The sequence below is a fragment of the Hippoglossus stenolepis genome, chromosome 22 (genome assembly GCF_022539355.2).
Source record: "Hippoglossus stenolepis isolate QCI-W04-F060 chromosome 22, HSTE1.2, whole genome shotgun sequence".
Taxonomy (NCBI): domain Eukaryota; kingdom Metazoa; phylum Chordata; class Actinopteri; order Pleuronectiformes; family Pleuronectidae; genus Hippoglossus; species Hippoglossus stenolepis.
Window position 1 is genome coordinate 4,245,609 of NC_061504.1, and position 12,524 is coordinate 4,258,132.

The 12,524-nt window shown below is 42.9% G+C and overlaps 1 protein-coding gene across 1 annotated transcript in view; it reads left to right on the forward strand.

Annotated features, from left to right (window-relative positions):
• The window catches only part of LOC118101442 (synapsin-3), a 103,720-nt gene that overhangs the window by 34,348 nt on the left and 56,848 nt on the right, over nucleotides 1–12,524 (forward strand). The window contains exons 6-7 of the mRNA XM_047338524.1: nucleotides 10,811–10,967; nucleotides 12,421–12,510. Coding sequence (XP_047194480.1) covers nucleotides 10,811–10,967; nucleotides 12,421–12,510 — 247 coding nt within the window. The remainder of the gene's footprint in view (nucleotides 1–10,810; nucleotides 10,968–12,420; nucleotides 12,511–12,524) is intronic.

Here is a 12,524-nt window from a genome sequence, read left to right on the forward strand (position 1 = left end):
GTTGGACTTGTGAAATAACTTTGTTATCGGTGGAATCAAGCGAGAATAATCACGGACACGGGCAGTAGTGCGGCCGATATTACAATGCAGCCCATTGTCAGATCTGACACTGAGGTCATTATTGTGTGTTGAATATTTTTGGAGATACTGCTGCAATGACAGGAGCCAAATTGGATGCAGATGGTCCAACTGCTGCCTTGTTCCCAAACACTGATATTCACTGCCAACTTGCTGTGGTTCAGTTTGTCGTTTAAGACTCTGAATTGGACGACAGATAGTGTTACCGTTCTTTCTCGCAAGTTCTTTGATTGGCTAATGACTAACAATGTATGGTGGTTAGAGAGCCATGTAACTGGAAAGTCTAAAGTTTGCTATGTTTCCATCAGTTTCCTCATTGAGTTCGACACCTGGTCTTTCTCTGGATTAAATCGTTGGCTAAAACCTCTAAGTAAGAACTAATTACAATCTGTCCTTGTCATAGATTATTGCCAATGAAAGCTAATTATTTCCTCAGCAATGTGTTTTATTCTCAGCCAGGAGAATGCCGTAATATATCCACAGATAGACAGAGGACAGATACAACACTTATTTCTCATGCTCTCTGTCAGCTTACATTTTGCAGTGTGTGTGTGTGTGTGTGCGGGTGCATTCATGGGAGGATTGCATGCAAACGAACTCTTCACACTGTATATGTATTTACAACAGGTTCCTGCTTTTCCACGAGTTCCTCTGGCTGTTGTGTTCACAGCACGGTGACCTCTGACCTCTGTCCACAGGCGTGCTCTCTGAACACGTCTCCTCAGCTGACTCCATGCAGCGGCACACTTTCTCACACTACTGTGGTTTCGCAGTTTCTTCCACTTGTGTCATGTTTACAATACATAACAAGAAATGAATCTACTCAATAGTTCAAGATTTAATGAGATGACTAAAGGGAGCTGCAATCTTTGATTGGCTACTATAGCATGAACAGCTGTTTAATTCCAATTGCAGACAAAATTTTCTGTCATATTTCCTTTTTTTACTTTCAAACATCTGTCTCCAGTAGTGGAGAGTAACATTAATGTTAATGTGCAGAGAACCTCCTGATGTGTTGTGCATGTGTGAAAGGCAAACTCTGGGTAAACTCCGTAATCCAATTATCCGGGTTTTACCCGCAGGTCATGTCTGAAAACGGCTAAAAAGAATATCAACCTTTCACGATCACATTCACACCTACGGGCCATTTAGAGATGCTAATCAACCAGGGCGCTGTGTGTTTTGACTGTGGGAGGAAGTAAGAGTAGTAGAGGAAATCCACACAGGCACAGGGAGAACGCCACACAGAGGCTCCTGCACTTTTATGGTTTGTACTGATAAAACTTAGCTAAACGTAGCATTACCTGTGACTGTTACAGAATAAAGACCAGCTGAGCCCCCAGTGAAGGTTTTAGAATACAATCAGAAGCTCAATATAGTGTGGTTGTTACATAATATAAATACATTGAATGGTGCAAAAGATTTAAATGTTTTTTATCCTTTGGTTGACAGCAGGGTTTGTGGTGGATGTGTTTATTTTGACTTCATATTGCTACCATCTGCCTCTTCTCACAGATTTGTCTTAAGCTACTTTCAGACATGCACTGAATTCTGGGGATCCTCCACAGTTTCTGCTCAGGAGGTGTATGTGTGGAGTGTATCTCCGGAGTTTCTGGTATAAAGTCCGCAGAAGTCGATTTGAGAACACAGGAGATCAACAGACGCAAAATAGATAGAAAACAAATATCTCCGGGTGAAAAAGCAGTCTCACACGTGTAGCAGACACAGACGAAGATGTCAAAAGAGTTTGACATTGAGTGATAAGAGCCGACGCCGGTGTCGATGCTATAAACAAAGTCACTAGATCTCCGCATATAGGTTTCACTCTGCCTCTGCTCGCCGCGCCACCCCTCGCCTGAATCCTTTGGAGGATTTGTTGTTGTTGTGAATGCCTTTGAGCGGAGAAGCTCCCGCTGCGTTGTGCATATGTCAAAGGCAAACTGCGGAGAAAGTCCAAATCTCTGGACAGCCTCCGCTGGTCATGTCTGAGAACGGCCTTGATGATCTGATGAGCACTAACATGACAACATAACAAGTCTGACTGCTTGGTTCCAGAGCATGAAATAATGAAGTGGAGCTTACAAGCAACTCTCTGCCACGACTATGTGCGACGTGCAACGTGGCACGTACCACACAGCCTACAGTGAAGCAGAGCAACACGCCACAAGGTACAGTAGTTATGACATGTTGTTCCCTGCTGCAATGCTGTAGTCAGCCCTTTGGCTTCTCCACTCTCCGCTGCCAAAACCTCCAGCAAACTGCTCGGCTCAAAGTGGGGAACGCTGGTCTGGCTGAAAGTCAGATGACAGTGGCCAAAGTATGATAAGCCACAGAGCAGCGATTCTCTCCTCCACCATCCTCACAGCTTCTGCTTTGGTTAATCAATACTTTAATTCATTATCAGTGGTTAATGTTGCCCAGTAAGTGTGTTAACTGTCAGTGACTGAGGGGTTATTGAGTTTGTCACTGGAAGTAGTTTTGGGAAGCAGCGTCAGCTGAATGGCCAAAATGTGAATGCAAAGTTAAATGAGCGGTGGCGGTTTTAATACTGCTGGGAGCCCTCTCTACCATGTAGCACTGAAGTTAGTGTGGTAAAAATCTGAACTCAATAAAAAGTTATAGCTCTCAGAGGGCCTAATTAACACCTCTACACACATTACAGTACCCATGAGGACCGTGATACACTGAATGTCCATGAGACAAACCTCAAGCCAGTCCAACTGGCTTTTATAGAACGTAGAACAAATTTGACAGATTCTTATGTATTGATCATTACACTTCATAAGTTTGTTCATTATCCAAAACCAATGGTTTTTTTTGCTTTTTTGTGCCACTTCCACCTAACTGCTTCTCAACAGCTTTATAAACTGCACATTTGTACACATTGTCAGAATAACATAACATTAAACATTAATGAATACTGTACACATGAAGACTGCCAAAACATCCAGTTACAAGATGATTTATTAAAACTGAATGTGTCACGTTTAATATTAAAACTAGGAACCATTTTTTTAGTGTACCTATCAAGAACTTTGAACCTGCAAGAGTATCTTATCCAAAAAACAACAACAGCAAAGCTTTATGAAAAGTAAAATTTACTTAAATCAACATTTTTATTTCATAAAGGTGACTCTACACTTAACAAAAGGATGTAGTCAATTTCAGTTGAATGCACATCTGTTGCTTGGAAGACCTGAACAAACACATATAATACAAGTTAAAAGAGCTTTATAGCTCATTTTAGGAGCAGGGCTGTTGAAGTGACAGTGAGATACATGGAGCCTCAGAATCAGAGTTAACAGCCATTTATTTTCATTTCATTCATTCATAGCCTTCCTGAAATTGGAAGCAATTGAAGCAGTTAAATAAAATGTCACTTTGATTTTGACTTATAAAGTGGATTCCTGTGAGTCGACTTTCAACACAGCTGTGTACAGTGGGGACCATACTTGAAAATGACACACCCTTTGATCCCACTTGTACGTTTGAAGATCTTCTGCGCTAGTTTGATGTTAAGTTTCCAACCACCGGCAGCATGTTGGCGACCACCAGTGGATGTCAGGGACTTATCATCATTTGTGTACCTTAGTGTCATTGGGCGTTTCGGCCTCCTCTAAGGCCCAACACTGGCTGATCAGACCTGGGTGTTTGTCCCTAACATTTTGAGGCCCACTTGAGGTCTTCCTCCTGATCCAGAGCCATTAGCTGCAGCATTGTGCAGTCTGTGATATTTCCTTTCTGGTCTGGTGTAGGGCTTGTCTGTGGATTTCCAGCTTGCTGAGCCAACCTGATGGTGGATGTTGCTATGAAACCCCTGCAGCCAACTCCCATTTGGGGGGAACTATTGCCTCAGAGGCCATTTCCGCATACTGCAGCCTCTTCTTCTCATTCGCTTCATCACCAGCATCCTCCCAGGGTAACTGTCAGTTCTACAATGTATAATGTGTTTAAATGTCTCTATATATAGAGAGAGAAAGACAGGAAGTATGGGGAGAGCGAGGGTTATGACATGTAAAAAGGATCTAATGGCCAGGACTTGCACTGTGGACATTTTGGTTTTGTAGTATGCACCAAACCATTAAGTTACTGGGGTGCCTCAGCCACACTTTAACAGTGTGTGGAAATTGCGTTTCACTTTGACTGAGGGTTAGATTCATTGAGATTACGACTTTACCTGAGAATTTAGCTCAATTGTCATTTGCTTGATCTATGAGAGCCACCATAGCAGGATGACCAAGCAGCAGTGGTCGAAGCAGGACAACCAGGAATGATCGACTTCATCTTGTTGTGTAAATATGTGTAGAATAAAGAAATTCTCACAATAGCTGAAACTAGTGTCACCAGAGTCAGCACTCATGTTAGAAAGGTTTCAGTTCATGTGTCCATATGGGTGTTTTTCTGTCGTATGTCGTTCCCAATGCCTCGTCACATTCCTCGCCGCCCTCTGCCCCACAGAAGCAGGAAAGTAGGCAGCCAGATTACATTAGCAGATCCATGTCTGATTTCATCATTTTTCTTCTCCTTCCATTTAATTTTCTGACCTGAAAGCTACTGGGGGAGCCAGATGGGGCCACCCTCTTTGTTCTTTCCAATACCCACAGCACACATAACAAGACTCTTCTCCTCTGGTTACCTCAGGTAATGATTTACCACTGAGACCACACAGAGACAATTCAGATACACGCACTCAAAGACAAATGTTAGCCCCCCCCCTCCCTTTCCTTTTACCTCTATGAAGCCAATTTTAATCAGTGAAGGACTGTCTGCCTGGACAGCCTCAACACCTAATACCAGGTTCATCTTGTTACCTAGCAAATAAATCCCACTCACAGACATGCTGAGTTCAGACATGGCTTTAGTGGGCCTGAGGGGGGTTTCCTTCAGGATCACTCAGACCGTAATGAAAGTGTACAGCGGCCATGAGGCCCACTCCACTTTCCTGGCTTTTGTGATATTACCATGAATACAAATGGCCTCGCTAATTCACTCAAACTCCTCAAAACACTCATTTCCGCACATTTCCCCTTCTGCCAGAGGTCATTTGGTGCTCTATTGCTCATTACATTGGCCTCCCATGGGATTCTACTTCAAATCTTTGACAAAATCGCTGTTACGCAACTAAACATTCACTGATTTGTGTTGCTGATAAATGTGCTCAAGTAACATCCTCTCCTATTTGGATTTAAGAAGTTTAATACAAATTAATCTACAACCCTTTGTTGGTATAGTTGTTGGCGCATGTTCATTGTTGAGTGGAGATGAGACCTGAAGTGCGCGATCTCAGCTGGAGGTGATCCCGAGTTCCGGCAAACCCTGGCCGGGCCACCGCCCAGGATGTGAGCCGCTGCCAGGTGCCACCAGGCCTGGAGCCACAGCCGCAACCACAAGGCGTCCAACATCCAGGCCAGGGGACCACAACATGATGTTAGGCTACAGGGAGTCACTGCACACACAGAGAACAGGGAATTCTCCAGAGTTCTTTGGATATGGTAGTTTTATGTGTTTATAGATACTAGGTATACAACATCAAAAACTTTGAACTCTGTTCTACCAAAATCTCAATTCACCAACTAAAAAAAATAATCAATGGTTGCATTCAATACATTTTGATCATAAACAAAAGCATACTCAAAAGTTTTGCAGGGAGCCAAAGCAAATATTACATTTTATATCACTAATATAAAGATATCAACCCATTTAAATAATGAGCTCATGAAGTGGGTAAAAGCAAATTAGCATATTTTCCAGAGGAAAGGAGGAAGGAGTTACATGTTGGCACTTAGTTGGGTTGTTTTTGCCTCAGTGTCTGTCCTCCTAACAGAAAAGCAAAGATCTCTCCCAGAGGTACATTTCCCTCCAATGACGGACAACCAGTTTGGGACAATGCGCCATTGTGTGCGAGGGCTGCGCTGATCCACAGCATGTACGGTTTGACATTTGTGGCATTCCTGCAGTGTTCTACCCGATTATCCTTATCAATGAGACACAGCCTGATGGAAGAAGATAAGGCTCGTCAGGCACGGGGCCGTTATGAGGACAAATGCTCCCCCCGCAATTCAAACATCCCTGTGGAGCCTATTAGAAGGTCATAGATTCCGTACGATAAAAGGATCTGGAGACCGAACAGCAGCATATTGTCTTCGGTTTGAAATGTTTCCTGCTTTAGGAATTCTGCTAAAAACATCCTGTTGGTTGCATAGTATTGTGTAATGGTCTTATACAACTGTCAGGCATGCAGTGTGTTCGTACAGACACGATTGGGTGATCTTCTTTCTGCCATTTAAACAACAATGTTTATTGGAGCTTTTGGGCATAACCTCCTTACAACATTCTATTTCACTGAATTGATCCTTCATTAACATCTTTGGGGAAAGAGGAAAGAGGCTTCATCTTTGACACATATAGAATTGATGTGATGATCTACCTAGTAAAACAGCAGAGAGACACTATAATGAGTTGTGTATCTTGCCAGCCGATGCATATTCACTCTTCTTTCAGCTCTGTATTGGTCTTGTTGAGAGGACCTGATGAGTCTGTGTGAAGCCGTTTTTCAGACACGAGTTTGCCTTTCACACATGAAGGACACAGCAGGAGATTGTCCGAGTCAGACACTTTTCCAAAAGCAAGAAAAGCGTTCAGGGGATTTTGTTTACAGCACATGGACCCTGGCGTTGACCCTTATTGCCAAAAGCTCTTGAATCTTGCTGTTTTGCCAGTTTCTATGTCTATGGCATCTCTTTTTCATCCTGAGACATTTGTATTCCTGCAGGTTTGCATCGATTGCTTGTTAGAAACATCGACACGGCCACTCGCAGGCTGTTAATTTTCCTGCTGTATTCTCACATAGGATCACCCAGACATTTTAAAAGGGGGGCTGGCAGGAAAATGGAAGCGGAATGGAAAATATCTGGAGCAACTGACATGGACATTTGCGTTTTCACATGAAGCCCCACTGGAAAATGTCAGGAAAGTGTACGGACTTACGTGCATGTTTGAAAGCAGCTTTAGATTCCTCATTACGAGCAACCACGTTCCCATTCAAGCTCCTTTTGTTGAAACAAAAATATTGATTGTAGCAGCAGTAATGCAGGGTCATTGTCAGTATTGATGTGTTGATAGAGTAGAATAATTCAAAATAAAGTTTCTCCAGGTGAAACTTGTTTCTACAAGTAAGTGAAAAGATCACCAGTCAAGAGACAACCACTTGATAGAATCAGTTCTAAAGAGGTTTGGTTTGAATAGCGTTCTTCTATTCAAAGGTTCATCTGACTTGACGATAAGAATGGATTGCTAAGATGGATTTTCTTTTGCTCCTTATCTTTCCCAATTTACTATTCAAGAAGGCTCATTACTCCACACGGATCCATTCTCCCCTCTTGTCCTAATCTATAACCCTGTTATCCCCTATCAGTGCCTGTTATCAGCCTTTATTGCTCCACTGATAACCCATTCAAAGGGCGCATTAGCATATCGCCCGTGGACCGATGACCGTTGGGCCCGAGCGTTTTGGATCATAAAGCATAAATGTCCCGCTCTAGTGTAATCCACAACCCACGAGGCACCCTGCTTTTGCAGAAAGAGTCCGAGTGAGGAGAGAGAAAAACAAAGTTAATGGGTGACAAACGTCAGTAATGCTATAGGGCACAGCCTCCATTAACCAAAGCCCGATGAAAGCCATCCTGTTAAGGTGAATATCTTCTGGATCTGGCCATTCTGTGATAATGAGGTCGCACAAGGGTGTCGGCTATCTGGTTTTATGCATGCATGCTTTTAGCATTGTGAAGGGAAAACAGTTTTCCTGTGCTCTTCAACGGCTACGCATGTTGTAATGAACACATCTTGTGGTGCTTTATGTAAAGATAGAACTGATGCAGAATGTCCAATAAATATCGTCAATATAGTAATTTTCAGCCTAAATGTAAAAGAGGTATCAGAAGTTGTAATTTTCTTTAAGTCATATTTTGACCCTTTTAAATCTACGGTGGTTACGTATTATTTTAAGGTTGGAATAATCCTACGGAAACACAAGTTAGCATCAGTATGAGTCTTATGGTCTTTGAGATGGTGAGGATTCCTATTGCAGCAACTGTGACATCGACATGACTTGGTGGAGTCTTCTCCTAAACGATAGGTGTTGTCACTGAGAAAAATACAACCACATCGCCATTAACAGTGCAAAGCTGAATAAACGCAAACACAACAGCTTTGGCACTGGCTTGTTTGTTCCAGGAGCACCGCTTCAGGATTGTGCGCACTTCTTTTTCCTTGTCAAAACAGTCGCAGAGGTTTTCCCATAGTTTCCTGCAGAATGTCTCGTCTTTACCAAAAGTCTCTGTAATCTCCCTCTCGGAGCCGTCCAGGATTCTCTATGCTCCTGCATTAATGAGGGGTCATAGAGATGGACTTGTTCCCAGACTCTTGCTTCCAGTTCATCCACGTTGCGCTCACCGGGCTGCCAAGTGAAAGAAGAGTGGAAGTGCATCCAATTACCTGCTGGTGAGGTGACCATGCTTAACATGGAACCAATACTTTCCAAGACAATGAGTAACGAGAGTGCACTTCAATGCTGAAGTTGTGATATTGCACTCCAAAGCATGAATGCACAAGCATGAAAACAAGGTTATTTGGCTTTCTGTATACCACACATGTGTTTTTAACCCCTCTTGAGTGAGTTAACCACCTCTGTTTTTTTTTTTAAAGTTCGGGTTACTTTTTGTACCATTCAGGCAGTTTGGAAACGTTACAGCTACATCGCAATAACGCTTAAGGAGTTAAGAGAGGAGGCCCAACCTTTCCTCTCGGCACTATGATCAAGATTAAGGTCACTGAGTTCGGTAGATTCGTTTTAACATTCAGAGCCTGGTAACTGATCGACGATAGACCCAAATGTCACCAAAGTTATGATTTTGTCATTTGTAAGATGGTCTCTTTGTTTGAGTAAATAATATAAATATATTTTAAAAGACTTAGATAAAATCTGTTTAGGATTGGCCTGATTCCAGTCAGTCAGCAGGGATGGTTTGCTCCTCTGAGACTCAGGACTATTGGGCTTATAAATCCTACCATCGTTAAACTGCACACTGCCCGGCAGAATGTTGTTCTCTTTTTAACATTGGGTGTTTGATACTAAAAGCATGTTACATGACTCAGCCGGTGTATTTATCAGGAACTCGAGTTCCACATGAACCGTTTCAGTCTGGTCTGGTCCTGGAGCCTCAGCGAGCGGCTCCGTCCAGTAAAAATAGCCGATTCTTTGGTCTGCTGCCACTGTGGCTGAGTGCAGCAGCAGTGGGGAGGAACAGCTGTAGTCGCTCTGTCGCCGAGACCAGATCACTCCTTAGCTGTCCCGCCGGTCCTGACCGAGCCGCTCAACATAAGCAACACTTGAGGAACTAGAGTCTGTTTGAGGGCCTGGCTGTAATTTTAACCCACAGCCCACAGCCCTTCACTTCCTGAATGTGTGTGTGTGTGTGTGTGTGTGTGTGTGTGTGTGTGTGTGTGTGTGTGTGTGTGTGTGTGTGTGTGTGTGTGTGTGTGTGTGTGTGTGTGTGTGTGTGTGTGTGTGTGTGTGTGTGTGTGTGTGTGTGTGTGTGTGTGTGTGTGTGTGTGTGTGTGTGTGTGTGTGTGAGTGTGATTACCTGCACATAAACACACACATTTTTACTGCTCTCTCAGCTGCTGGTCAGGTGTTGGATTGTTACCATGTGAAAAACACAAGAAGTCATTTTACTTTTTTTGATCAAATGATAATGGGACGTGTAATGTGTTTCTCACAAGAACAAACTCACAGTAATGTATCATTCATCTCTGCAGGTCTCCTCAGAGCGTTTTAGTGTCTTTCAGTCCATTGTTTTGGTTTTACAGCCCAGAACTCTGTCGTTCAGTCTCGCTGCTCTTATTAACCAGCAAACGGACAAAATTAACACCTAACTAAATAAGAAAAATAATGAATTCAGCCTTTTTTTCCCCCCTATTTGTTATATAAAAGCCTTTAAAATCAGAGAACATAAATTGCACATCCTGTGTTCATATACAAAGAATAGCATTCATCTTTCATGTACAAATACAGATTGTTAAAATCAGATGTGAAACAAGCCCATTTTCACGTATACTTGAAAAAGAGCTGAAAGCATGAACTGGTAAAAATACTACAGTCAAAGTGAATTTCCTGTGAGTGCCTTGTTTAAAGGTGGCCTCCAGCTGCCTGATGGGTGACTTGGCCCTGCTCCCAGAACAGTTTGTAAAGGAAGGATTAGGCTGTGTTAATTGGATAGATGGTCAAAAAAGATTAGGTGCACCAAGGAGCATTTCTTCACCCCCTCAGCCCGACACAGTCAGTGAATAATAGAGTCCTTGACTATAAAAACAAGGTGCTGGTACACTGTTAATGTGCTGACAGAGCAGCAGGCTCAGGTGGAGTTAATGTGGTGGAGAGGTCTGACCTGAGCACAGTCGTGTTAGAGGTGCAAAACCAAAGATGACTCTTTTAAAACTTTGATTATAACAGAAAGAAGGCTTCATAACTTTCTAAATCATGTTCAGAACATTGTGTGGAACGTGAATTCCTTCTCCCGGCGCCTGACCTGAGACCCCATCCTCTTAAACCAAACCGAATTTTCCCACCCAAGACCTTAACAGTCAGTTTACATTCTTTGCAAACCTTGCAGGTTGGTAACCCAAACAATCCCCCTATCTGATGGTTTTGGTTTCCATGTCTGTCTTGCCGCAGATCCTTCAAGCCAGACTTCGTCCTGATTCGCCAGCACGCCTACAGCATGGTCCCCGGCGAGGACTTCAGGAACCTTGTGATCGGCCTGCATTTCGGCGGCGTCGCGAGCATCAACTCCCTCTTCTCCATCTACAACTTCTGCAGCAAACCTTGGGTGGTAAGCGCTTTTTAACAGCTCTCACTGCTCTACTTTAACCCACACAAAGGTGATACCAATCCCTCCCTCTGCGACTGCCTCTGACAGATTTATTTGGGCTATTAAAGGGAGCTGAAACACCTGTCTGTGGAGCCAGTGGAGCAGGCATCCTCCACCACCACCACCGCCACCACTACACATTATTACTCACCCTGTAGTGAGAGAAAACGAGATACAAGTCTGCTGTGAAAAGTGATGGGCTCTGCATGGGCTCGAAATGGTCTCATCTCCTACAGTTTAAGTTTAGAGTATATTCTTCAAGAGACTAAACACACGCATTTCTCTTTTATATTCATATTGTAGCTCATATATATATATCGTTGTCGAGCTGCAATTGCACGTTGAACAATACAGACCATTATAAAACAGGCAGACACACTTCTGAACCCAATGTGGTGATGTGACACTTTCCCAGAACACAATGCAGCTACACTGTCAAGCTCACACCTGTTATATTAACCCGCTGGTGGATGCAACCATTTCAAAAAACATTTATTAAAGCAGGTGAGGCCATTAACAGGAAGTAGGTCCTGCATGAAGGGAGGTTACACCACCTCAACGTTAAATGAATTCTAAAATCAATTGCTCCTGATAATGTGGAAATAGATGTTCCTTTAGTCCTCAGTCAGAGTTGGTCTACTGGTACTGGGTGAGACTTTATAACCCACCTGAGTGGGTCAGGAAAACAATCACTATGTTTACATGGACACTATTGACCTAACTCTGAATAAGACGTTATGTCGATTATGATGTTTACATGATTTGCTAATAGAATATTCTGTTCGTATTCATGTTTACGTGTCTCAGAGCAGAGTCTGATCATTACTCTCAACAACATTACGTCTTGTTTACACTTGAATCTATCTCCAATAGGAAGCTATAGATTACATACACTACTACATGTTTTTTTCCCCTGTCTTTACTCAAGAGTGTGGTCTTTACAAAACCCTTTGTCTTCTGCACTTGGACTTTGAGTGTGAGCGCAGGGATTTAAGTAAAAGTGCAGCTCTCAAACTTAAAGACAAAGCTCTTGAATAAATACAGAAAAAGAAAACATAGACGTCTACATATCTACATTATGCCACTAAAGTCAGAAAATGTCTTACTTCCATTTTTGCTTATTTTGAGTATGACTATTCAGGTCAAGTAAATCAGAAAATGCTGTTTACTTGGCAGTGTCTTATTCAGAGTAATGTCTTTATCAGGTTAAGATCGGAATATTAGTGTCCATGTTAACGTGTCTACTGTCTATTCAGTCAAAATACCTCATGCCATCCTGTTCCCAGATGTTGACTTCCTGTGGTTATAAAAGTGCAGTGAACACAGGTGTAACCCCTAAAAGCTTCCGTCTAACCTCGGCTCTCCTCCGCTGCCGACGTGACATCTGACTGCCTTTGTTTATTTCTGTTTGCAGTTTTCTCAGATGATTAGGCTCTACCACTCCCTGGGTCCGGAGAAATTCCCCCTGAATGAACAAACCTTCTATCCCAACCACACGCAGATGGTGAGTGCCTCACA